Source organism: Nanorana parkeri, unplaced genomic scaffold (assembly GCF_000935625.1).
Source record: "Nanorana parkeri isolate BGI_ZX_2015 unplaced genomic scaffold, ASM93562v1 scaffold174, whole genome shotgun sequence".
Lineage (NCBI taxonomy): Eukaryota > Metazoa > Chordata > Amphibia > Anura > Dicroglossidae > Nanorana > Nanorana parkeri.
In genome coordinates, this window is record NW_017306442.1 from 1,954,386 (window position 1) to 1,980,688 (window position 26,303).

The 26,303-nt window shown below is 46.2% G+C and overlaps 1 protein-coding gene across 1 annotated transcript; it reads right to left on the reverse strand.

Annotated features, from left to right (window-relative positions):
* Positions 1–13,490: 13,490 nt before the first annotated feature.
* MTERF1 (mitochondrial transcription termination factor 1) lies at positions 13,491–14,491 on the reverse strand. Its single transcript, XM_018554799.1, has 2 exons — positions 14,451–14,491; positions 13,491–14,382 (listed from the first exon to the last, which is right to left on the reverse strand). The coding sequence occupies exons 1-2, from the start codon at positions 14,489–14,491 to the stop codon at positions 13,491–13,493; spliced, it is 933 nt and encodes a 310-aa protein (XP_018410301.1).
* Between the last annotated feature and the right edge of the window lie 11,812 nt (positions 14,492–26,303).

Consider the following 26,303-nt stretch of genomic DNA (forward strand, 5'->3'; position numbering starts at 1 on the left):
TAGGTCTTTAGCAAACCGAAAATAAACATTTTTATTGCAAAGTCGATGCTTCTAAAAGGGGCGGACCGGGCCGACGCTCTGTTCATATTTTTACAGCTTTACTGATGGATGTCCCCCCCCCCCCCCTTTTATGTGAATGAGAAAGACATTGATTTTATTAAAAACGGTCTCAACCGGAGGACAGCCAATGAGCTTTAAAATTTTGGTTTTCTAAAATATGTGGAATATATGAAAGATAGAAGCTGATTGGATGATATGGGCAACGACAACAGTTGGGATAGAACTTGACTGGTTGCTATGGGCAATGACACTATGTGAGATAGAACTTGATTGTTTGCTATGGGTAACCGAACCAGTTGAGATAGAACTTGATAGGTTGCTATGGTCAATGGCACCAGTTGAGATATAATTTGATTGGTTGCTATTGACAATGGACCCAGTTGAGAGAGAACTGATTTGGTTGCCATTGGCAATATCATCAGTTAAGATAAAACTTGATTGCTTGCTATGAGCAATGGGACCAGTTGAGACAGATCTTGATTGTTTGCTATGGGCAATGGCACAAGTTGGGATAGAACTTGATTGCTTGCTATGGGCAATGGTACCAGTTGGGCTAGAACTTGATTGCTTGCTTTGGCCAATGGTACTAGTTGGGATAGAACTTGATTGCTTGCTATGGGCAATGGCACCGGCACCAGTTGAGATAGAAATTGATTGCTTGCTATGGGCAATGGTACTAGTTGGGATAGAAATTGATAGGTTGCTATGGGCAATGGCACCAGTTGAGATAGAACTTGATTGCTTGCTATGGGCAATGGAACCAGTTGAGATAGAACTTGATTGCTTGCTATGGGCAATGGTATACCAGTTGAGATAGAACTTGATTGCTTGCTATGGGCAATGGAACCAGTTGAGATAGAATTTGATTGCTTGCTATGGGCAATGGAACCAGTTGAGATAGAACTTGATTGCTTGCTATGGGCAACTGCACCAGTTGAGATGGAACTTGTCTCAGATATTTTTAATTAATTCCCCCCATTATTTTCCACAGCCAATCAAAGCCGGCCCAGCAGGTCCTTCAGCAAACACATACCTATGCTTAAATATGGGGCCTAATAGAGCCGCCAGAGACGCAAGGGGATTTACACATAGACGCGTGCCAGGAGATGTTTTTCTGCCTGGGTATAATGTCCCCTTGTAGGACAGACGTTGGAGGGATACTGCGAGCGCACACAAGATTAATGTATGTATTGGAGTAGACAGAGGCTGCTCTGTGTGTGGTACGGTCCTACTAATACCTGATAATATCAATGGGAGGAGGGGATTTTAGCTTCCTCTATTGAACAAATTGACCTGTTCACATTGAAGTAAAAGTGTTTTTTTGGCCTAACTAGGTGCCCTCAAGCAGTTCATGACAGCCACAGATTAATAATAAGGCCGCACGTCCTATGAGAAGCTGTTTCAGAAACATCCGGCCTGTTTGTATCCCACTTATTTGTTTACTTGCCATGTCTGCAGAAGCCAGTGACTCATGCTTGCCTCCAGTCTCCAGCGAGGAGCTCGGCCAGGTGTCAGGAAGGACGTTATTCTCCTGCAGACCACCCGTACACACTGGCCCGGGCAATCCTCCATACAAGGTACATAAAGTAGGTTTATTGTAGATGGAGACGAAACCTGAATGGCATTCAATGTAGAAGATAAGGTAAGGGAGGGTTATAACCACTGTTAGCTTTTTTTTTTTGTGATCTGTGGTCCATTAGGGAGATCTCCCTTCACTTCCTGTCTGATAGCTACAACAGGAAGCAAGAGGAAATCCCTAGTGGTCAGCAGGATCACCAGAACTGTGTTCCCACTGGAAGATTTCCCATCTATTCCTGTCCTGGGGACAACCCGAAATTTAGGATTTTATTTCACTTTCAGTGCTAACGGTCACCAGAACAAATAGAGAGGGGGACACAGACAGCAATAAAAGCCTAACAGGGGTTCTAATCCCTCTCCACCCTATCCGGAAAAAAACAATTCTGGCTTCAATTGCTCTTTAACCCTTTCCCTGCCATCGATAAATGTCATACTGTACATGAGCAGCGGCTAAAAATTCGATTCGTTTCGGATTTCGTTTATTTCATTTTTCGGAATTCGGATCCTATATGGGTTTCATTTCGGGAATTCGTGTCGGATTCGGAATTCGGACGAATTCCCGAAAATTCTACTTGTGGTGGGTAGCAGAATTGGCACATTTGTCATTTCTGGTTGCTGTGCTCTAGTCTTTACTATTAAAGGGACATTAAAATCCTTTTCTTAATTTGTTTTTATCCGTTTAAATATTAACAAAGCACGCACAGGATTTGAACGAAATTCGTTCCGAATCCGACATGTCGGATTCGAAATGTCGGATTCGGCTGTTTTCGGATATGTTATATTTTGGAAATTCGGATGCTCCGGATCTACGAATTTCCGAAATTTTGTCCGAATTTCGATCTGGACCAATATTCACGGTTAACACTAAACTGTACAGTCTTTTAAAGTGTTGCCAATGGACTATTTGGGGCACAATTTTGCCATTTCATGGGCGTAAGCAATTTTTATGCTCGGCATGTTGGGTATCTATGTACTCGGCATAATCTCGTCTTTTATACCCTATAAAAACAATGGGCGATAGATTATGTTTTGTACACTAAAATTAACATAAGTGTATTTTTTACTGAAATATTGGGTTTGATAAAGAGTTGCAGCATAAAAATTTGCAACTGATGGGATAAAATTTACAACATTTTAATAATACATCTCTTAAAATAGTTCTCAATTCAAAACCAATCTGAACCACAGTGTCCTTGTGACTGGCAAAACAGTCTCACCTATGTCAGCACCTCAAAGGAGTGACCCCAATATAACAGATGAATACATAGAAAGTCCAAACCAATGGAAGACATATATGAGAATTGATGAACCGGGGTCTTGGGGTGCTGACAAATGGTTTTTGCCTATAGTGGCTTACTCAGGGGAGGGGCATAATGCCTGAAGATAAAAGAGGCTACACCACGGACACAGAGGCACACCTCGATTCCAATGCCCATCACTCCCCACACTGCACAAGGGGGGTCAGGACCCATGACATCATCAAGTCTGATGCAGCTGCATTAAGCTGCCCATACACCTTACAACCATCGCACAACGAAAGTCGTAAGGTGATTAAAATTTCGTACGATCTGCCCATCTTGGACAGGCAGATCGTACTTACGATCATCACAAGCCCATCACAAGGGCTTCCGATGATTGCAGTGCTGAGCGGGCAGTGTGCGCTTGCGCACACCGGCCCGTGCGGCATTCGTCTTCCGACCATGCCACCAGCCCAAGAAAATCGTACGGTTTTCGACAGGTTTTCCAGCGTGCTCGGAAGACGAAAGTCATGCAACCGTACAGTAGAAGCGCTCACACGCTGCCCATACACCTGACGATTATCGTACGATCGCGGGATCACCCGCGATTATCGTACGATAATCGGCAGGTGTATGGGCACCTTTAGATGTGAGGACGCCAATTGAGATTCCACGGCCAGAGCAGAGGGGAAAGGTGCCCATACACTTTACAACCCTCGCAAGACTTTTGTCTTGCGAGGGTTGTAAAGTACTTTAAAAAAGTACGATCTGCCACTCTTGGACAGGCGGATCGTACTTGCGATCCCTTCCGATGACTGCAATGCTGAACGGGCAGTGTGCGCATGCGCACACCGGCCCATTCGCCAGTCATCTCTCGATCATGTTAAAAACCAGCCAAAAATCGTACGATTCTCAGCTGATTTTCCAACATGCTCGAAATACAAAAGTCGTGCGACCGTACATTAGAAACGGTCGCACGCCTTCCATACACTGCACGATTCTCGTACGATCGCGGGATTTGCCGCAGTGTATGGGCACTTTAAGAGAGATGAGCACTGACTGCCACAGAACTGAGGATCAGGCAAGTATATTTTCTTTATTTTAGCAACCCAGACCAAAATGAGCAGTTAACCCTTGAACTGGGCTAGTTCACACCAAGCGCGGAGCAGATCCAAAGCAGAGCAGTTGAAGACCGGATCAAAACTGCGTCCAATGTATTCCAATGGTATTTTGAGCTCCAGTTCACACCGCAGCGTGCAGATCCAGAGCAGGTTAAAAAAAATGCAGCAGGCCCTATTGTACCTGCTCTGGATCTGCAAACGCATCAAAAACACATGCAAATGCCTGGAACGCACTGAAAGCCCATGTTAAACTTTTTTTTTAGCCAAAAACGCGTCAAAAACGCATCTAAAAGACTAGCGTGCGTGTGCAGAAACCTGACCGGATCTGCTCTGCATTTGGTGTGAACAAGGCGTTATGTATTACATTTCCTGGAATTCTTCAATGTTATATCTTTTTTCCTAGATTTGACCTACCTTTAATAAATAAGAAGTAAAAAAAAATTGAGGTATCTGTGAATTCTTTTGGCAGATGTCTATATATAAATAAATTTTGGGTTGGAAAACAAATCCATTTCCCGATGATAATGAGTTAAGCCGTAAAAACAGAGGATAAATCAAGAGTGAAATCGATGAAAACGATTCAAAGAAGTGGCAAAATTTGAGTCTTTTTACAAGAAAAGCTCCGTAGAAGTCTGAGAAACCTCCAAACCTGCCAATACCACAACAGCTCGATTCCTCCCAGTCTCTCCACATCAATAACACGAATGAGAATAAAGACAAAAACTACAAAAACATAACGTGAAACAATGTATTATGTGCGAGATGATCCCAATGAAGCCGTTTTTCTTTCTCCCCGCTGGGTCTCTCCCGCCAGATTCTGCAGTTTTTGGGCTCGAGTTGCCTATAAAGAATATGATTCCATTTCCTTCGAATTTATGTGCATAGTTCCTCCAGTTTTTTCTGATGGAATAAAAATGTCTCGACTCCATAAATCTTTATTAACAAAGAGCGTTTTATAAAGTGCCAGTGGAAATTGGGTAAGAACGTTGGAGGAAGTGTTCTTATGGTTGGCATTGAGCGTGCTCGCTATAAAACCAATTCTTGAAATCGTTGGATTCAGGGGTTTGAAGATTCCAGACATCGGCAATAATGTAAATTAATCCGGCAGAGTTTTATTTTATTAAAGAGACTCTGTTACTTTGCCCGTTTGTTGTAAAGAGCCATAGGGTGGGATTTATCAAAACTGGAGCAGACAGAATCTGGAGCAGGTGGCCATGGCAACCAATCAGCTTCTCTCTTCAATTTGTTTAGTTAAAGGAGAACTATGGGGAAAAACACTGACCCCATAGTTCTCCTTAGGGTAACGGGAGGACACAAACTAGCATTCTCCCGTTACCCTAAGCTCAGTTTACCACGAGCTACAGCTCGCGGTATACTGAGACGCCGCAGCCGGAGCGGATCCCGACATCGATGTCGAGATCCGCCCAGGTGCGTGAGTGACAGCTGGCTCTGCCTATCTAGAGGCAGAGCCAGCTGTACCCGCCCCCTCCCCCATTCGTTCCGCCAGTCAGCGCTGGCGGATCGGAGCAGGGAGGGGGGAATCCAGCCCCTCCCCTGTCACGGCAGAAATCAGTGACAGGATCGAGAGGTGAGCGAACGCCGGTATCTGTTCGCTCACCTCCCGATCTACTGAGCCGACCTGTGACAGTCTCATTGTCACAGGTCGGCTAGAACTATGAGGTGAGTGGAAATCACTCATCTCATAGTTCTCCTTTAAGCTTTGAAAATGGGGGATGGAGAGGAGACCTGTACATGGCAGTGAATCTGCCGCAGAGGAAGATCAGGTCTCCTTCCCTACAGGCAGGACTGTGATATGTGGCAGAGCTCTGTTTCAGCCCTTGTTAAGGCACTTCCTGTTACGGGGTGACAACGCTCTGTCCCTGTGTTCCAGTTGCTCACCCTGTCACATGGCTTACAATGGGGACTTTAAGTGGCCTTCTGAAAACTTTACAGGGGCATGATCCGTGGTTGTCACTGTTGGGAAAGTTGTTCTGGAGGAAGCCATGCAGCCATTGCTAGAATGCATGTAGCCTGGAAGTGGCTCCAAAGAGGCTGCTGCAGATACGCAGCACAGAGACTGAAAAAAAAGGTAATAGTTTATGATACGGTCTATCTAGCAACAATTGGGCTTTAGTACACTATCAGTCCTGTTGAGCAGCCATATTTGTGATGACATCATAATTCTCCAAAGTAATATAGCATTTGTACATCATTACTATCCAAATAAAAGCAGTGAAACCACCACTGCTCACCCAATGTACAATATGTTCCGCATTTATCTTACATGTATATATAATGTATTACATACTAACATATCCCTCTGGAAGAAACACAGAACACAATAAAGCAAATGAGTTTAAAATGTTTTTAGTCCAGACCTATGCTGCCCTCTGGTGGTAAAACGTGGCATTACTGTGTGTGTATATAGAACTACAGCAGCATGTCTCAGCCTTCTTTTATTTATTACAGGTATTTAAATAGTGCCGACAATTTAAGCAGCGCTATACATAGTTGCACATTCACATCAAGTCCTAGCCTTCAAGGAGAATACAATCTAAGGTCCCTATCTTATATACATACATAGGAGGGCCAATTAACCTTCCAGAATGTCTTTGGAGTGTGAGCGGAAACCCATGCAACTGCAGGGAGAACATGCAAATGCCTTCCAGATAGTGATCTGGCTGGTATAAAAACCAGGGAGCCCTAGTGCTGCAAGACAGAAGTGCTAACCACTCCGCCACTGTGCTTCCCATTTAGTCACAGCACCCTTTAAAAGTATGCAAAATCTCACGGCACCCCAGTCTAAAATATCACAGATTTTAAGGGGGATCCCACGCAAAAACACAGAAAAAAGTGGGTTTTCCCCTTCACATCAGAGTTACCCTTTGCATCAAAAGCCCCCGCTTTCTAATCAGAGTCCCCCACTGGGGTGGGCTTGTTTTTCATGGGTTGGGCTTGGCCCCTTAGTTCCAGTGAAGGGAACTCTTAAGGCGCATCGCATACCAAGACATTTTGGACAATTTCATGCTCCCAACTTTGTGGGAACAGTTTGGGGATAGGCCCCTTCCTGTTCCAACATGACTGCGTACCAGTGCACAAAGCAAGGTCCATAAAGACATGGATGACCGAGTTTGGGGTGGAGGAACCTGACTGGCCTGCACAGAGTCCTGACCTCAACCCGATAGAACCCCTTTGGGATGAATTAGAGCGGAGACCAAGAGCCAGGCCTTCTCGTCCAACATCAGTACCTGACCTCACAAATGGTCCAACATCCCCATAGACACACTCCTAAACCTCGTGGACGCCTTCCCAGAAGAGTTGAAGCTGTTATAGCGCCAAAGGGTGGGCCAACTCAACATTGAACCCTACGGACTAAGACTGGGATGCCATTAAAGTTCATGTGCGTGTAAAGGCCGGCATCCCAATACTTTTGGCAATATAGTGTAGGTCAAAATACCAGGACTTTCTCCAAATGATTGAGTTCAGGTGTCTCCAGTGAAGGGTACTGTTGGAGCTACCGTATACAAAGACTTATTAGACAATGGTATCCTTCCAATCTTTTGGTAACAGTTTGGGAAAGCTCCTTTTCTCTTCCATCGTGTCTGCGGTGGCACTGTGCACAAAGCCAGCTTCATAAGGACATGGTTTGAGGAGTGTGGTGTGGAGGAACTCCAGTAGCCTTCACAGAGCCCTGACCTCAACTGATGTTGGATGAGAAGACCTGGCTGGCAATATGTGTTACAATTCAGCCCAAATATGTTCAATATGGTTGAGGTCAGGGGTCTGTGAAGACCACACAAAATGAATCAAACCATGTCTTTGTGGAGCTAGCTTTCTGCACAGGAGCACCACAGTCTGAATCAGCAGGTAGTGTGTCAGAGCTCTGCAGAGAAACCACTGCTTCCACGTGTAGAGCAAGGGTCCTTATCTGCAGAACCATGGTGGGAGACAGGCTTTTGTACTCAGCTGTTGTTGATCTCACAAGAAAACACACTGCAAGTCTTTGGACACCTTTAGTTTTAATGCATCAGAAAATAGGATATTTGTAGGAGGAAGACAGGGAGTTTTTATCTTTTGGGTGATACTGCCATCTACAGGAGGATCGGACACTTGCAAACAAAAAACCTGTAGACCAGCCAGGGATAACCTTCCGCTACCAGCATGCCTCGCTTATGTAGCAAAGCAATACCAAGAGCACGATCACAAACAGAATGGTGGGGCCTGAGTGACTCCAAGATTTTACAGCGAGTATAAAAATCCTATTTTCCTTCTTGTCCATTGAAGGACACAAGAAATCTTTAACTTTCAATGTCCAAAAGCAATCAAGCTGACTGGTGGGCAATACAGTAAACAATCACTAAGATGTTCAGGAATATAACAGAGAACTGGGGACTGCCTACATCTCAAAGAGCCGCCTGAAGGACCCCGCACCCAAAGCTGGCAACAGACATCTGATAGAGTTTAGAGATTATTTGAATGAAAGACCAGGTGGCAGCCTTACATATCTGATACTGAAAAGCCAAAGAAGCGCTTGCAGATCTGGAAGAGTGCACCTGGACAGGAAAGGGTCCTTGAGATCATAAGCTTGAATGATGGTGTGTCAGAGCCACCTAGAGATGTTGCAACAGGAAGCAGGGGCACTCTTCCAGGATCCATCCAGGATGACAAAAGGGGAATTAGTCTTTCTGAAGGAAGCAGTGGCTGAGAGATATGCTCACACAGCCTGAACCACATCCCCACAATGGAAGTCAATTACCTTATGATGAATGTAAACCTGACAGAAGAATGGAAGAACAATGTCCTGGTTGATGTGAAAGGCAGAACATACCTTAGGCAAGAAGGAAGTCATGGGTATCAACACCACCTTGTCCTTATGCAGAATTAAAAATTGTTTTTGTTTTGCAAGGTAAAGCCACCAGCTCAGACACTTTCCTCACCAAGGTGGTGGGTACAAGAAAAACCACCTGGTGGGTTAGAGAGACAAATGTCTCTAATGGGCTCAAACCCTAGTGTAGAGAAAACCAGATTCTGCTCCAACGTAGTCACAGGGAAACAGACAAATAGAGCTACATGAGAGACCCCCTGTACAAAGGTCTTAAACAGTGAGAGGCCCACAGTCTCTGAAGCAGAATAGACAGGCAGACCTTGATAGTGCTGAGAGCCAAACACCAGTCCAACCCCAGCTACAGAAAGGAGAGGATCTGTGCCTTGGAGAAGCTTCTGGGGTGAACGCCCTGAGACTCACACCAAGTAAAGTATCAGTGATAAACTTTGCAGGAAATAGACTTCCTAGCTATTATCACTGACTGATGCTCCTGTTCTTTAGAACCTGGGCTTCAAAAACCATGCCCTTCAGCCTGTGACCGAGAAGCAGGAAGGCAAATTAGCCCTTTGGACAGAAGGTCCTGATGATCCGGCAGTGCTAACGCAAACATCTGAAAGAAGTCTTAACAGATTGGTGTACCACATTTACCTGGGCCAGTGCAGAGTAATCATGATCACCAGAATGATCTCCATCTTGATCCTGCAGAGCAAACAAGGAATACTAGTTTGGAAAAATAAATGCATAGATTAGGGTGTACTGTGTCAGTCAGAATGACAGAAGTTAGAATGAGGATGACTGTGTCAGATAACTGCATGCAAATCAGTGGGAAACCTCCGGGAGGAGGTTACACTGCACACTGACGGAGCTGGCACAACACACTAGCCTACCAATGGGCTAGTATGAAGGGGCCCTATAGAAAAGAAAACCCCCTTCACAGGCCATTTTTGTGAGTGGATAAAGTGAGGAGTCTATGTATAGCTGAAATGTTTAAAAAAAAATTTGGATAGAGAGGGGAAAGGTACAAACCCGTTAGGTTATTTATTTTTTTTTAGCCTTCTTTGTACTATTGGGAAAATGTCCCTTCATTTTGCATCCCAGACAGGGCCGGATTTACTCCTCCTGCCGCCCCAAGGCCAGGTTCCACAATACGCCCCCTCCCCACCAACCCCCCCTCCCCATCAATTGAGAATGGCAACCAGATGGCAGGGTGGGGGGGCGTATTGTGGAACCTGGCCTTGAAGCGGGGCTAGTTTCAAGTTTTTTTTTTACTGTTTCTTTATTTTTATCACTTTTTATTTTTTTATTCAATTAAGAGAACCAACAGGAAGTTATAGGAAATCTTCCAAAGTGAGGGAAATTACCCTCGTAGACAGTTGTCGCCACTGGAAGATTTTGCCTCACATTTTTTTCTTCAACATCTACAATGATTTGTTCATTCAATATGGTCAATTTCCACTTATCACTATTTCATTTGAATAGTCCCTCTGCTATAGGGAATATCATATTATATGATTTAATGTTGTCTTATAAGTTAAAACCCAGGCTGTACATGTATCCCATATTCATTTACACGAGCAATAAGGCCTTATAGATAACAATTCTGTCTGTTTCTTATTGAAATTACCTAAATGAGGGATACAATTTGTTGCCATGCCCATCTCTAATATTGTGCTGCTTACTTTGTGTATAAATATGGTCCTATGTTTATAGTGTTGTGGGGCCATGGGGAACAAAAGTAGCCACCCTCCAGAAGGAAGGACAGTGTCAGCACCAATTCAGAGATGATTGGAGGATCTACAGCCGAGTGACACACAAATAAGATACGCTTTTGTTCATAGTTAAGGTTCTTGGATGTATTTTTAAGATTTAACTCCTGAGTGTAGTGTCACATGGGGGTAGGGATGCCCCGATACCGATGCTAGTACCGGTATCGGGCCGATACACGGCATTTTCAGGAGTACTTGTACTCCTGAAAATGCCCCGATGCCTAGATCAGATACCGGGCGTTTAAATTTTTTTAACTAGCTTTGGCCATTGACCCCCATAGCCCCTCCCCCGGAATACCTCTCCACCAAACGAGGCTTCCTCTCCGCTCTGACCTCTCCGGAAGTGTGACAGCATGGCGGGGGTAAGTGTTGTGTGGACAGTCTCTTCTCTTCTCCCTGCTGGTGCTGGCTGCAGAGCTCGGTGTCCCTTTCACAGACCTCTGTAGCCAGCACGATAAAGGCAGAAGAGACTGCAGCTGTGATCCCCCGCTGCCCCCCTCCCCCCTGTATGCTCCTCCGTGTCCCATCCTTTTCAACTTTATTAATCGGTTTCCTTTTGGTGATATATCTCAGTGTGAGATGCCCGTGCTCCTTGCTGCACAGCAGTTTTCACTCTCATTGTAAGAAGAGAATGTCCGTTCAGTGTGCTCACGGGGGAGAAGCTGTAAATCTCACCTTCACACAGAACGGACATTCTCTTCTTTCATTGAGAGGGAAAACTTCTGTGTGGGTCTGGTAAGAGCATTATTATTAAACACATAAGGAGCATGGACATCTTACACTGAGATATACCACCAAAAGCAATCAGTTTCATCAAGTGGAAAAGGAATGGACACTTGTAACAACAGACAGCCTGCTATTGGATATTTTAAATTGCAATAGCCAATACCAGGCTGGCTATTGTACCCCCTCCCCATTGCCTGCTGTAAATCAGAAGAGAGGACCTGATTGAGAACTTCGTCTTCAGTTCCCTCCTTTGCTGATTGACAGTAGGCAGCGGGCAGGTACAATAGCCAGCCTGCTATTGAAATTTAAAATATCCAATAGCAAGCGGGCTATTGCTCCCAGCAACTGACTGCTGTATTTACAATCAGTGAATCCAGTGAAGTAGAAAGGTGACACTAAAGGTCTAAAAGACCCCTAATGTCACCTTAAAGAGAACCTGTCACCTCCAATGCACACAGCACTGGTGAGAAACTGCCCTAAAATCATTAGTCTGTATTGTTTTATAAAAAATGTCACATGTCCCTTTAAGAAAAAGTATCGGTAATTGGTATCGGCAAGTACATAAGGGACAATACTTGGTCTTGAAAAAGTGGTATCGGGACATCCCTAGGGTATATGGTTGGCATCAGGACATGAAGGCAGGTAGAGAAATAGAAAAGGGTAGACCTAACAGGGTTTTTATGCTTCTGTTTTGGTCTTTGTCCCTGTTGTAGAGAAATGCCCCCCAACAGAGACACAGATGACAAGTACCTAACAGTTTATCATGAATGCAGCTGGTAGACTCATCCACCCAACACCAACCACTCTGCAACCCCCCCCTCTGCCAATCCCTGCACTGGCTTCCATCCTCCACCCCCTCTGCCAATCCCTACACTGGCTTCCAATAGCCCAAAGGATAAAATTCAAAATATTAACAATCACTTGCAAAGCCATCCACAACTCTGCCCCCAGATATATCGCAAACCTTGTCTTAAAATATCACCCTAACCATCCCCTCTGCTCCTCCCAAGACCTCCTGCTTTCCAGCTCCCTTGTCAACTCCTCCCATACTCGCCTCCAGGACTTCTCTAGAGTCTCTCCCATCCTCTGGAACTCTTTACCCCAACCTGTCCATCTACCTCCCACCTTGACTGCCTTTAGGCGATCCTTAAAGACTCATCTCTTCAGGGAAGCCTATCCCACCTCAACCTAACCACTGAACCTTCACATTCTCAAACAATTCATGCCCACACAGCTACCTCCTCATGTATCACTTCTCCCTCCCTTTTAGATTGTAAGCCCTCAGGGGCAGGGCCCTCCTTACCATCTTGTCTTGAAATTGTATTGTGATTGCAATGACTTCCTTATATTGTAAAGCGCTGCGCAAACTGTTGGCGCTATATAAATCCTATATAAGAACAAAAATAGAGGCTCTAACCCTCTCACTGTATCCAAAACAACATGGATAATTGGAATTTAATTACCTATATATGAACATCATATTTCCTTTCATTATGGGAAGGATATCTTTATAACATACTTGAGTGCTAAACAAAACCGAGTATGGCAGGTAAACAGCAAGTTTAAAAAAAACAAAAAACATTTATTAAATTGACAGACCAATTGGCTAACATTTGTATTAATCGGTGGGGCGAGGGTAACCTGTGATCAAAAGGAACTACACTTTTACATTTAAAAAAAAGTGCTTTTGCAATAAGCAAAACAGAATATATTTTTTGTTTATTGTCCTCTTTCATCTAGAAACAATCGGAAACATCTCAGAGTATGACCAGCCCTTCTCCTCACTGTTATCAGCAATAATTTGGATAAAAGATACAAAAATACAAATCGGTTAATTTAATGAAAATCAAATGACAACCAGAATCAGAATTAAATTTTATTCTTCCGCGTAGTCTTGACAGACCGTAAAAAAAAGTCACATTCTATACCAGGGCTGGAAAACTGAACATTCATGACGATGAAGAGCACACAGATTTTGCATAATTGAAATGAAATTGAGAAGCCCCATTTTGAGAAACCAGTTGGCATCTAATGGTACCAGGTGTGCCGCCTTGAGCTTAGTCTACCATATATGAAACCAGCACAGGTTTACCGCAACTTTATCATTATAAATGCGCTTCATATAAGTTTAACGGTAGAAATTCAGCCCAGACTAGCTACGTCATCCCTATTTTATTCAGGTTTGCAATTTGGCCAACTTCTCCAGCTTGGGTACAAATCTTGACTTACTCAGCACCAAAATGCCAGGGCCATTGCTCTTGAAGTTATATCCAAGTTGTTCCAACACTTTAACCTTGTTTCTTAAGGTGGGCAAACTGACTTCTAACAAGGAATGAGTGTCAAGTATTCTTAGAGTTTCAATACCACAATCTAGAAGCAGGTTGATCTTGCAGGTGAAGACATTAGGCGATAGGAGCAGGACGCTTGGACATTTAATAATGTAGTTGGTCACATCCTCCTCCAGATAACCTAAAGATTGCATTTTCTGATGAATGTGTAAAAAATTTTCTTCGAGGTACATATTGCATAAGTTGAGAACGTGAGCCGCTTCACCTTGGAGCCAAGAGAGCAGGTCCTGGTTCTCCAACTTCATGAGGGACTGTATGGACTCTATATTGGCCTTCAATCTCTTTGTACTTCTTGTTAAGATAAAAATATTACTGGTGATGACCTGCCTGACAAAATCATCGGGGTCTTCCCCTCCCATGTGCACACAGAGCTCTCGCAGAAAGGCCACCTTATTTTTGTTGAGTTCAACGCTGTAAGACAATGTCCGCGGTGACTTGACCACGAGCTCCCTCAGAATTTTGGGTGTCAACCCAAGAGAATAGAGCAAGGAAAGGTTTTCGGACAACTTCTCAACACCGCCTGATCGGAAGAAGGACTCCGGAGAGCGTTCAATGATCATCAAGATGGCTGCCTCTGTTTGCAAGACACTTTGCCACAGATCCCAAACTTCAGCTATGTCTTTGAAACGGAGAGTAATGGACTTTGGATACCTTGAAATTATATTTTCAATAGACAGCTGGTCTGCCCCTTTCTCCAGCAAAAACTTCTCGAGTCTTTCCCTGTATATGGCATGTTTGACGATGGATGTGCGCCGCCCTCGGACTGTTCCAACGCCTGTATCCGTGACCTCAGGATTATGCAACTGCGACACAGTTTCTGTCTTTCCATCCTGGCCTGAAAGTTCTTGAGTGTATGACCGTCCCAAGAGTATCCCAAAAATTCCAGGGTTTAAAAGGCCGGTTCTGTGTGAATTTTTCAGGCAATGTCCGGTTATGTTCATTAGAATTTTAAGAGCCATAGTTCGCAGTCTGTGTTCCTGCAACTGAACAAAATATAAATTCTCAGTTCTATAAGAAGTTAATTGAAGCAATTTGGCAAAGATTTCTATAAGCCAACAGACATTTGTTTTAGGAAACCAAATAAACCTCCAAGTCTAAAAGGTGCCCATCGTATGATAATCGGCAGGTGTATGGGCAGCGTGCAACCGCATCGACTGTACGGTCACATGACTTTCGTCTTCCTAGCATGCAGGAAAACCCGTACGATTTTTGGCGGTTTGTTTAGCGTGCTCGGAAGACGAAAGCCGCACGGGCCAATGTACGCAAGCGTACACTGCCCGCTCAGCATTGCAATCATCGGCAAGCCCTCCCCTTAGAGGGTAGGGCTTGCGATGATCGCAAGTACGATCTGACTGTCCAAGATGGGCAGGTCGTAAGAAATTTTAATGACCTTACAACCATCGCACAACGAAAGTCGTGCGATGGTTGTAAGGTGTATGGCCAGCTTTAGGGCAGGTTCACACCATTTTCCAGACCAGATCTGGTCCGGAAATGGTGTGAACCTGCCAGCAGTTCTATTACATTCAGACCAGACAAAATGAGACGTGCAGTATTTTTCTGGTCTGGAACAGTCTGCGCTGGTGTGAACAGAGGCCAGAAATAGCATAGGGATACATTAGGATGCATTTTGGGTCCGGAAACAATCTGGTCTGGTGACCTGGATGTGGCGTGAATGGGCCCTTAATGTTTCACTTTTGAGTGGCCACTACAATTTATTTTACCTAGTAGGTAATCGCAATTTTAAAGTGCACTTTAACCAGTTGACATCCGCGGTGTTAAACCCCCTTCCCATCCAGGCCATTTTTCAGTATATTGGAGTGGAGCTACCCCTGTACGGCAAGAGTTAACTGCACGTTTTGCTCTAGGGGCGGGAATAAAGCAGATACAGTCCCCCAAACCTTGGTCCTGCGGCAGTCATCGCTTGCCTCTCTTCCCCTCCGTTCCAGCTGTGGTCTGTCCCTCTGTATCCTCACGTCTAACTCAGCTCAATAGGCTCCATTAGACATGATGATGTCAGTGGGGCTCAAACCGCCATAGCCCCAGGTAGAAGAGGCTGTGGGGAATGATCTAGCAGCCAGGAGGGGGTATGGAAGATTGGGTAAGTATATTTGCACCGAAATGAAAACATTTCTGAAACAGAAAAAAAAAAAGAAGTCAGGCCGAACCTGGAAATGTTTTTCTAACTTTCGAATACTTTATTTTTATAACCCTTTTTAATTTTTTTTTTAAATATATTTTTAGGTTTTACTTTTAGGGGCTTTGGGGAAATATCGGGGGTCTAAACAGATTCCTGATATTTCCCTTTTAAAATAGAAAAAGATTGGAGAACACAGAGTCCTCAATCTCTTTTTCTGCAGCCCCTGATATGAATGAACAGGAATCCTCTATCCTGAGTGTTCCTGTTCATTCATAACATGAGAACAGAGTGTGTTTACTATAACCACAATCATGAATGAACAGGAAGTGATGTAGATCACTTCCCATTCATTCAAAATTGGTGACGCAGAAACCATACTTTGTCCTCATTTACAAACACTCAGCGATCACCGACTGCTTGTACCCGCTCTCCTCTCTGACACTCTGTCACAGGAGGCTGAGCGAGCAGAGCAGGAGGAGAGCTCAGCCTCCTGTGACAGCAATGACAGCTGTCTCTGCCCATAACGCCACTCTCCTGATCTGTCACAGGAGGCTGAGTGGTGCGGGGAGGAAAGACGCTAGCTGCACACAGCGCGCTCCTCCCACAGCGCTCGGCCGCCTGTGACAGTTTCTCTCCTCCCAGCTGCGACACAGAGCAGCGCCCAGCAGGGAGGAGAGGAAGAACGGATGCAATGCTATTTTGGCCTAAAAAAAAAAAAAAAGGTCATTTTCAACCGATGTTTTTCAGGGGCCGAAATTTCGGTGCATCCCGAATATTTTTTTACATTCTATTTGCGCACCTAGAGAAAGTGAGGGGGTAGACCCACTGTAAGGGTTCACTTTTTACAATCCTGCAGTTCTTTTTTTTAAAAGGAAAAGACCACTTTAAACCACACCAAATCTGCCACGTCTCTCTACTGCCACTGTTCATACTTTTGACTGGAACAACCATCTACCATGTTTCCCCGAAAGGAAGACCTACCCCGAAAGTAAGACCTAGCGCTATCTTCAGGGAATTCTGTAATATAAGACCTACCCCGAAAATAAGACCTAGTTCGGGGTATGTCTTATATTCAATGATGTATCTAGGTTTTTCGCTGCCCCAGGCAAGACTCGCTTCTGCCGCCCCCAACCAATCACCTCGCCACTTCCTGGGTCACAGAGCCGCTGTTCGCCGGCTACAGTAGGATTGTTTCAGTGGCCACCGGCTGCTCTTCAATCTTCAGGTCAGTTCCTCACCATCGTCTACGCTGTCGGCCTCCCAACCTCTTCACAAGTACAAGCAGGCAGGCCGCTCTCCACCCCCAAACAAAAATGGCCTCCCGCTCTGCCCCCCTTTCCACACCGTAGAACAAGGCGTTTGACTACGGCCGCCCCCAGCAAGGTGCCGCCCTAGGCAAACGCCTTGTTTGCCTCGCGGTAAATACGCCCCTGCTTATATTACAGAAATCCTTGAAGATAGGGCTAGATCTTACTTCCGGGGTAGCTGCACATGTAATTGATTTTTACATGTTAAGAGAGGCACAGACAGCAAAAAAAAATAAACTGACAAAGCATTTTAGCTTCCAGTTCTATAGAAAAATAGGTTTTGCCTATACATACACAGTATAGAGGAATTATATTATAGATCAGGGGTAGGCAAATTCTGTCCCTTCAGCTGCAATGCAACTAAAAATGCCATTAGGCATTGTAAGTCAAGAGACACAGACATGATGCGATTTGTAGTTTCACCGCAGCTGGTTGGCCAGAATTAGCCTACCCCCGGTACAGACGGACACGTGAAAGTCTACTGGTTTGCCATTTGTGTCCTGTCAGAAAATCAGGATTTCCCTTCACTTCCTGCACACCGACCCAAACTTGCAGATCAGTACAAGTATGAATGCATGCTCTTGGACGCAGACAATCTGCATCCAAGGGCATGCATGCGTACCTGTATGTGTGTGCAAGTTTGGGTGGCCGTGAAGCTGCGTCCTGACATTGAGCTGCAAGTGCACCGGCTGTCCCGGGCGCAGGTTAGCATGCACACGCACATCCATGTGGCCTTATGGAAGCAGCAAAATGTCTTCTTAGCTTTGGATAGAGTGGGGAAGCATTAGAACCCCAACCAGTTGTTTCTTTTCCCAATACCTGGGGTTCCAGGAGATAGATCCCCCCACCCTGCCGACATTTTACAGGAAGTGAGGGGAACTCTCCAACAGCAACACAGACAGAAATAAAAAGGGCTTTTCTTTAGTAGCGTAGAAGAAGGCTGGAGCCCCGGTCAGATTTGTATTCCTGTCTTGTGTCCCTGTTACAGATTTACCCCTCTCTTCCTTTCTAGTGAATCTGTTGTCTGCAGAACAGGAAATGATAGAAAACACAGCCCTGGGGAGCATGTTTGGCTTGGCACACACTTGAACACAAGTGACAGGCGGCGTCCAATAGATCTGATTTTTGCGCTTGCACACAGTCCTACCTGAGCAAAAATCAATGTAAACAAGAAGGGAAGGTAATGGGAGACACTCAGGACATATATATATTATACATGAGCACAGAACAAGCCATTACAACAACAAAAACCCAGTCACCTAGCTGATAATAAGGATCCTTATCCTTGCTTTAAAGCTTCGGCAATGGAGTTGTTTGTCTTTCAGTCTCACAGGAAGGCCACATGCAGGAGACATGCTGCACTGACCGTGCACACAGCTATGTCCTCCCGTCCTCCACCCATGTGCAATGCACTTCCTGGTCAATGTAAGAAGCTTCCTGATTGGTCATAAGGGAGCTGCCTCTGATTGGCTCCCGCAATTGGCTTGATCCCTCCCATAGATGGGAACTGTAGCTGAGCTGATGGCTGTTGTATGAAGCTGCCTGCTGAGCCTGAGCTAGGGAGGCATGGACAGAATATGGCAGCCTTGGCTCTTTTGTAGTGTTTATAAGAAAATCAGTAAAAGCTCCTGATAGTGGCAGGATGTGAGTGCTGGCAACCTGCACCAAGCCGTTATATGTCACAGTTTAAATCACTTAAAACGGGTGGGCAAACTCTGGCCCTCCAGCTGTGGTGAAACTCCAAATCCCATCATGCATCTGCCCCTGGGAGTCATGCCTAAGGCTGTGAGAATCTTGCAATGCCTCATGGGACTTGTAGTTTCACAACAGCTAGAGGGCTGGAGTTTGCCCACCCCTGAAAGAAACTTAACTCCTTACATGGTAAATTCTGAGGGGGGAATTTATCAAAAACTGGAGCAGACAGACTCTGAAGCAGTCGCCCACGGCAAACAATCGGCTTCTCTCTTCAGTTCATTCTGTTAAGCTTTGAAACTGAAAGAGAGAAGCTGATTGGTTGCCATGGGCATCTGCTCCAGATTTTGCCTGCTCCAGTTTTGATCAAATACCCTCTGAATTTTTTTGGCTAGACAGCAGCTTAAAACTCCCAAGCAATTCTATGAGGGGAGTTTATGAAAATCGGAGCAGGTTCAATTTGAAGCAGTTGCCTATGGCAACCATTCAGCGTCTCTCTTTTATTGTCAAAGCTGAACTGAATATAGAAGCTGATTGGTTGCCATGGGCAACTGCTTCCAGATATTTTCTGTGAGCAGAGGCCCTGTGGAATAAAAGAAAAATGCTAGGTGCAGTTTTTTTTTTAATGTTGCACGATGTTTGCGCAAATTATAATCGATTTTTTAGGAAAAACGTAACTTTTAGTGTACACAAACACAATATAATACCCATTTTTGTCAAATAAAAAAGATAGGGTTGCGTTAGTTGAATAAATGCCAAACATGAGAAGCCTTAAAATTGCGCATGCCCGAGAAGTGGCAAAAAAACAGCGGTATACAAAGACGCACATAGGCGACGCTTTGAAAAGCATTTACCGTCCATCAATTTTAGCTTTAGCATCGAACGATGGTCCTAGGATTATTGCCCTCACTCTGACGTTTGTGGTCGGTACTCACGCGTCCCAGGAAGCTTCAGCGCAATCTAGAGGATGTGCGCATGAGCTGTGGCTAGGGTTGCCACCTGTTCTTCAAGTGAAGCCCGAACACTCTAGCGCCACACCAGGCAATTTTTTTTGGGGGGCGGGGATATAAAGGAGAGGAGAGGCAGCCAGGAGAGGGGGTAAGGAGACCGGCTATAGAGGACTACAAATCCCAGCAATACATTATACAGCAATGCAAAATAATATAAAGCTACATACTCTGTGTTGTTCCGGGGTGATACACTGATGTCTCCAGGGTCTCAGGTGGACTCTGTGGGCTCTCAGGTGGGCTGAGCAGGCTCTCAGAAGGATGCGCGGACTCTTAGGTGAGCTGTGCGAACTCAGGTGCGCTGTGCAGGCTCTCAGGTGGGCTATGCGGGCTCTCGGGAGGATGTGCGGACTCTCAGGTGGGCTATGCAGGCTCTCAGCTGGGCTGTGCGGACTCTCAGGTGGGTTATGCAGGCACTCAGCTGGGCTGTGTGGACTCTCAGGTGGGCTATGCAGGCACTCAGCTGGGCTGTGTGGACTCTCAGGCGGGTTATGTGGGCTCTCAGGAGGTTGTGCGGACTCTCAGGTGGGTTATGCAGGCACTCAGCTGGGCTGTGTGGACTCTCAGGTGGGCTATGCAGGCACTCAGCTGGGCTGTGTGGACTCTCAGGTGGGTTATGCGGGCTCTCAGGAGGTTGTGCGGACTCTCAGGTGGGCTATGCAGGCACTCAGCTGGGCTGTGTGGACTCTCAGGTGGGTTATGCGGGCTCTCAGGAGGTTGTGCGGACTCTCAGGTGGGTTATGCAGGCACTCAGCTGGGCTGTGGGGACTCTCAGGTGGGCTATGCAGGCACTCAGCTGGGCTGTGTGGACTCTCAGGTGGGTTATGCGGGCTCTCAGGAGGTTGTGCGGACTCTCAGGTGGGCTATGCAGGCACTCAGCTGGGCTGTGTGGACTCTAAGGTGGGTTATGTGGGCTTAGGTGGGGAGTACAGGCTCTCAGGTGGCTGTTTATGGTTTCAGGTGGCTGTATGGGGTCTCAGATGCAGGCTTTAAAGAGTGCTGTGCGGCTGTGCAGGGTCTCGCCAGGGGTGTGGAGGCCGGCAGCGTGGTATCAGAAACACAGGTCTAGGGGAACCCGTTAAAAACAATTCATCAGGGGGCAGTGGGAAGAATGCTCCCCTTGCATTGGTGGCCAGTGGGAAGAATGCTCCTTCCATTGGTGGTCAGTGGGAAGAATGCTCCTTCCATTGGTGGTCAGTGGGAAGAATGCTCCTTCCATTGGTGGTCAGTGGGAAGAATGCTCCTTCCATTGGTGGTCAGTGGGAAGAATGCTCCTTCCATTGGTGGTCAGTGGGAAGAATGCTCCTTCCATTGGTGGTCAGTGGGAAGAATGCTCCTTCCATTGGTGGTCAGTGGGAAGAATGCTCCTTCCATTGGTGGTCAGTGGGAAGAATGCTCCTTCCATTGGTGGTCAGTGGGAAGAATGCTCCTTCCATTGGTGGTCAGTGGGAAGAATGCTCCTTCCATTGGTGGTCAGTGGGAAGAATGCTCCTTCCATTGGTGGTCAGTGGGAAGAATGCTCCTTCCATTGGTGGTCAGTGGGAAGAATGCTCCTTCCATTGGTGGTCAGTGGGAAGAATGCTCCTTCCATTGGTGGTCAGTGGGAAGAATGCTCCTTCCATTGGTGGTCAGTGGGAAGAATGCTCCTTCCATTGGTGGTCAGTGGGAAGAATGCTCCTTCCATTGGTGGTCAGTGGGAAGAATGCTCCTTCCATTGGTGGTCAGTGGGAAGAATGCTCCTTCCATTGGTGGTCAGTGGGAAGAATGCTCCTTCCATTGGTGGTCAGTGGGAAGAATGCTCCTTCCATTGGTGGTCAGTGGGAAGAATGCTCCTTCCATTGGTGGTCAGTGGGAAGAATGCTCCTTCCATTGGTGGTCAGTGGGAAGAATGCTCCTTCCATTGGTGGTCAGTGGGAAGAATGCTCCTTCCATTGGTGGTCAGTGGGAAGAATGCTCCTTCCATTGGTGGTCAGTGGGAAGAATGCTCCTTCCATTGGTGGTCAGTGGGAAGAATGCTCCTTCCATTGGTGGTCAGTGGGAAGAATGCTCCTTCCATTGGTGGTCAGTGGGAAGAATGCTCCTTCCATTGGTGGTCAGTGGGAAGAATGCTCCTTCCATTGGTGGTCAGTGGGAAGAATGCTCCTTCCATTGGTGGTCAGTGGGAAGAATGCTCCTTCCATTGGTGGTCAGTGGGAAGAATGCTCCTTCCATTGGTGGTCAGTGGGAAGAATGCTCCTTCCATTGGTGGTCAGTGGGAAGAATGCTCCTTCCATTGGTGGTCAGTGGGAAGAATGCTCCTTCCATTGGTGGTCAGTGGGAAGAATGCTCCTTCCATTGGTGGTCAGTGGGAAGAATGCTCCTTCCATTGGTGGTCAGTGGGAAGAATGCTCCTTCCATTGGTGGTCAGTGGGAAGAATGCTCCTTCCATTGGTGGTCAGTGGGAAGAATGCTCCTTCCATTGGTGGTCAGTGGGAAGAATGCTCCTTCCATTGGTGGTCAGTGGGAAGAATGCTCCTTCCATTGGTGGTCAGTGGGAAGAATGCTCCTTCCATTGGTGGTCAGTGGGAAGAATGCTCCTTCCATTGGTGGTCAGTGGGAAGAATGCTCCTTCCATTGGTGGTCAGTGGGAAGAATGCTCCTTCCATTGGTGGTCAGTGGGAAGAATGCTCCTTCCATTGGTGGTCAGTGGGAAGAATGCTCCTTCCATTGGTGGTCAGTGGGAAGAATGCTCCTTCCATTGGTGGTCAGTGGGAAGAATGCTCCTTCCATTGGTGGTCAGTGGGAAGAATGCTCCTTCCATTGGTGGTCAGTGGGAAGAATGCTCCTTCCATTGGTGGTCAGTGGGAAGAATGCTCCTTCCATTGGTGGTCAGTGGGAAGAATGCTCCTTCCATTGGTGGTCAGTGGGAAGAATGCTCCTTCCATTGGTGGTCAGTGGGAAGAATGCTCCTTCCATTGGTGGTCAGTGGGAAGAATGCTCCTTCCATTGGTGGTCAGTGGGAAGAATGCTCCTTCCATTGGTGGTCAGTGGGAAGAATGCTCCTTCCATTGGTGGTCAGTGGGAAGAATGCTCCTTCCATTGGTGGTCAGTGGGAAGAATGCTCCTTCCATTGGTGGTCAGTGGGAAGAATGCTCCTTCCATTGGTGGTCAGTGGGAAGAATGCTCCTTCCATTGGTGGTCAGTGGGAAGAATGCTCCTTACATTGGGGGTCAGTGGGAAGAATGCCCCTTACATTGGTGGTCAGTGGAAGGAACGCTCCTGAACACAATTTAGGGGATGTGCCTGCTATAATATGATCAGCGCCATACTTGTAATTAGGGATGAGCTCATTACGGGTTCGGTCCAAAACCTGATCTGCTTTGAACAGGGAAGGAGCTCCTCTGAACCCAAGCCAAACCTGAGCTCCTCTGAACACAGAAAGAACCACCTTCCACTGCCGCCCAATCTGTTGCGGCCAAGAAATTCCCCGCCCACAGCTACATGTAAGCAAAGGGGTGAGATGCAGTGACATCATTGACCTTATATGGCCACATGGCTATATAAGGACAATGATGTCAGCACAAGCGTCCCACCCCTATGTTTATGGTGAGCTGTGGGGCGGGGAATGCCCCAGCCCACAGCTGATTGGGCGAGTGGCCCTTGTAGCTTCCAGGTTTGGGGAAGCTCAGATTTGGACAAGGTTGAGCTCACCACCTATCCCTGCAGCATTTAGAAGCTCCCTGACAAGCCTCAGACCCCGTTCACATTGAGCGATTTATCGCGCGGTAATTCCAGCGATATCGCGGCAATTTACCGCGCGATATCGCTCTCCAATGCTTCTCAATGGGGCAAAGGGTCCTGCTGTTGCTGGTCGTGTGTCGCTACAGCAGGACCCTTTTTGGAGCGGATTTAGCCGCGATTCAAGCTTGCTCAATGCAAGCATTTGCGCGATAATGCAAGCATTTGCGCAAAATGCAAATCGCGCTACAAACGCGCGATTTGCGAACCGCTCAATGTGAACGGGCTCTCAAGCTGAAAGGCTGTGGATAGGATTGTGTTAGAGACCAGTGGCGTAACAATCACCATAGCGACCCAGGCGGCCGCTATGGGGCCCGGGGCGCAGTGGGGCCCGGCCAGATGCCTTGCTGGGCACCTGGGTCGCTATGGGATCCTCTGCCGGTGGCTTTCACTGGAGGCTGAAGACGAACATGTCGCTCTTCAGATCACTGCAGCAGCGCGTTCCTCTCCACAGAGTCAATGAGAGCCAGAAGCGGCAGTGGAGGAGGAGGTAAGACCCGTGGTCGGCATCAGGGGAGGAGGCGGGGCCCGATGACGAAGAAGGAGGCGGGCCCAGTGACGGAGGAGGCGGGGCCCATCAGCGACCGTGGAGGAAGAGGAGGCGGACAGGTAAGGAGCGTGACCAGCCCACCTGAGGGTGATCTTGCAGAGCCCACCATAGAGAGTCTATGGTGGTCTCTGCAAGTTCACCTCAGGTGGGATCTCGAGTGGGCTCTGCAGGGGTGCAACTAGAAATCACAGGGCCCGATACAAAATTTTGCTATGGGGCCCTGTGATTTCTAGTTACGCCCCTGCTAGATACGCTTCAACTTTTATCTGCGTGAGATAAGGTTACTGCACATGCTGTTGCCATGGTAGCAAGGAATTTTTTTGGCAGTTTTAGAACTGCCTGAAGATCAAACAAAAATAACAAGATTAAAATCGATAGCCCATTTAATGATTTTTTTTTTTTTAAACAAAACCATCTGCAATATTAACCTTCAGGCCAGAGATTTCCCCCACAGTACTTTTTTTTCTGTCACTAGATGTCCTCAGGATGTAGGCCAGCATCATTCAACTCACTTCCTCTGAGCCCAGGTCATCCTGGACCCGCCCCCAGCCTGTGACTGGACAGTGAAAGGAGAAGCAGCACAGTGATGAGGTCATCTCTCTGTCACTTTGCTCGTATCAGCATGCTCCTTGTCAGCCCTGATTGGCTCCTTGTGCTGCTTCTTCCTCTCACACTCCATCTCTGCAGTACAGGGACTGCAAGAGGCTGATACCAGGTCGTATCCAGGTACTTACACTGCTTGCATTTCAAAAATAAATTTAAGGATGAATAATGATTACAAAGCTGCATCAATTTGTGTCTTTTACACCGGCCCGGAGTTCTGCTTTAAGTAAAGTCATGTACGGTGTTAGACAAAGTTTCTTTTATGACTGCGCTTTGACTTTCAATAAACTTTATTGCTATTACAAGATACGACCAGAAGATGGCGCCAGATAACAGAAAAATTATTTGCTACAACTACAAATTTCTAATGTCGCCGGCAAGCCGTCCAATCATTGGTTACTTTAATTATATTTATATGATTCTTTGTTTTTGCTTTGAAGTACCATCATAGATATGCTTGTCTTTTCTGCCGCTCGGTCAGAATTAAGGCCCCCTCCACACCAGGGCGGATGCGTTTCAGCGCGGTTTCCACACAAATTTTAAAAGGGTGTTTGTAATTGCCTTCCAGCGTGGAAACGCAATAAAAAACACCCCAAAACGCACTCCCTGCGTTCAGGGGCGGGAGGGGGCGTGTTGGTGCATTGAAGTCAATGGCACCGAAGCCACGCCCCCCGCCCGCAGTGTGATCGTCCGCAACCGGAACGCAGGGACGTTAGGGGACCATAAAGAGGACCTGTCACATCCTTTCTTCTATTACATAGGTGGCTTGTTAAAAAAAAAAAAAGTGTTTAAAAATTAAATAAATGAAAGTAACATATAAGAAAGATAAAAAAAAATGCAAAAACATTTTTTAAAGTCCCCCTCCCACCACGTGCACGCACATACGCATGCAAACACGCGTCGGTGCACCTACACGCGAAATTTACAATTGCGCTACATATACTCGTTTGATAAACATTTGCGCAAAAACTGTGCGACATAAAAAATTGCAACTAGCATTTTTTATTCTACAAGGCTTTCGTTTTCAGAAAATATATCATTGTTTGGGGGGTTTGAAGTTGTTTTCTAGCCAAAAATGTATATTTTATCACGTGTGCGCAAATAGTAAGAAAATGCTCCTGACAGGAAGTGGTTAAAGGGTGGCTTACCATTTCATCTACTAAAACCTTTGTTTTTATAATAAATGTAGAGGTTTCTTAATGAGGTCATATCGTTATCAGTTTGGATTTTTGTTGCCCTTATAAATTGATTTTCTCATTACCGAATACAGCACTGTCTATCCTGAGAACCACGGGTAAGTCATGTGTAAAGTCCGTATTATTAGGTCTTGGAATGATTCTTTATTAGAAGAAAGGATCTCTAATTACCAACTCTGATATTTAACTCCTTACTAATAAATTATTTATCTCCTCCAACTTTCTAAAGTGGAAAAGATCCCGGCATCCGGGCGCCGGGTGAACGCAGCAGGGAGCTGAAATTACCGCACTGTCTCTTTATATCATTATTATAACATTTTCGCACGTACATACCATGTCTAAGAAAAGATGCGTAGAGTTTAAGATTTGCCA

Excerpts from the sequence above, each read along its gene's own strand:
- MTERF1 (XM_018554799.1), bottom strand. The coding sequence starts at position 14,491 with ATGGAAAGACAGAAACTGTGTCGCAGTTGCATAATCCTGAG. Across the intron at positions 14,383-14,450 it reads CGCAGTTGCATAATCCTGAG|GGAAAGACTCGAGAAGTTTT; the intron begins GTCACGGATACA and ends TGCCATATACAG.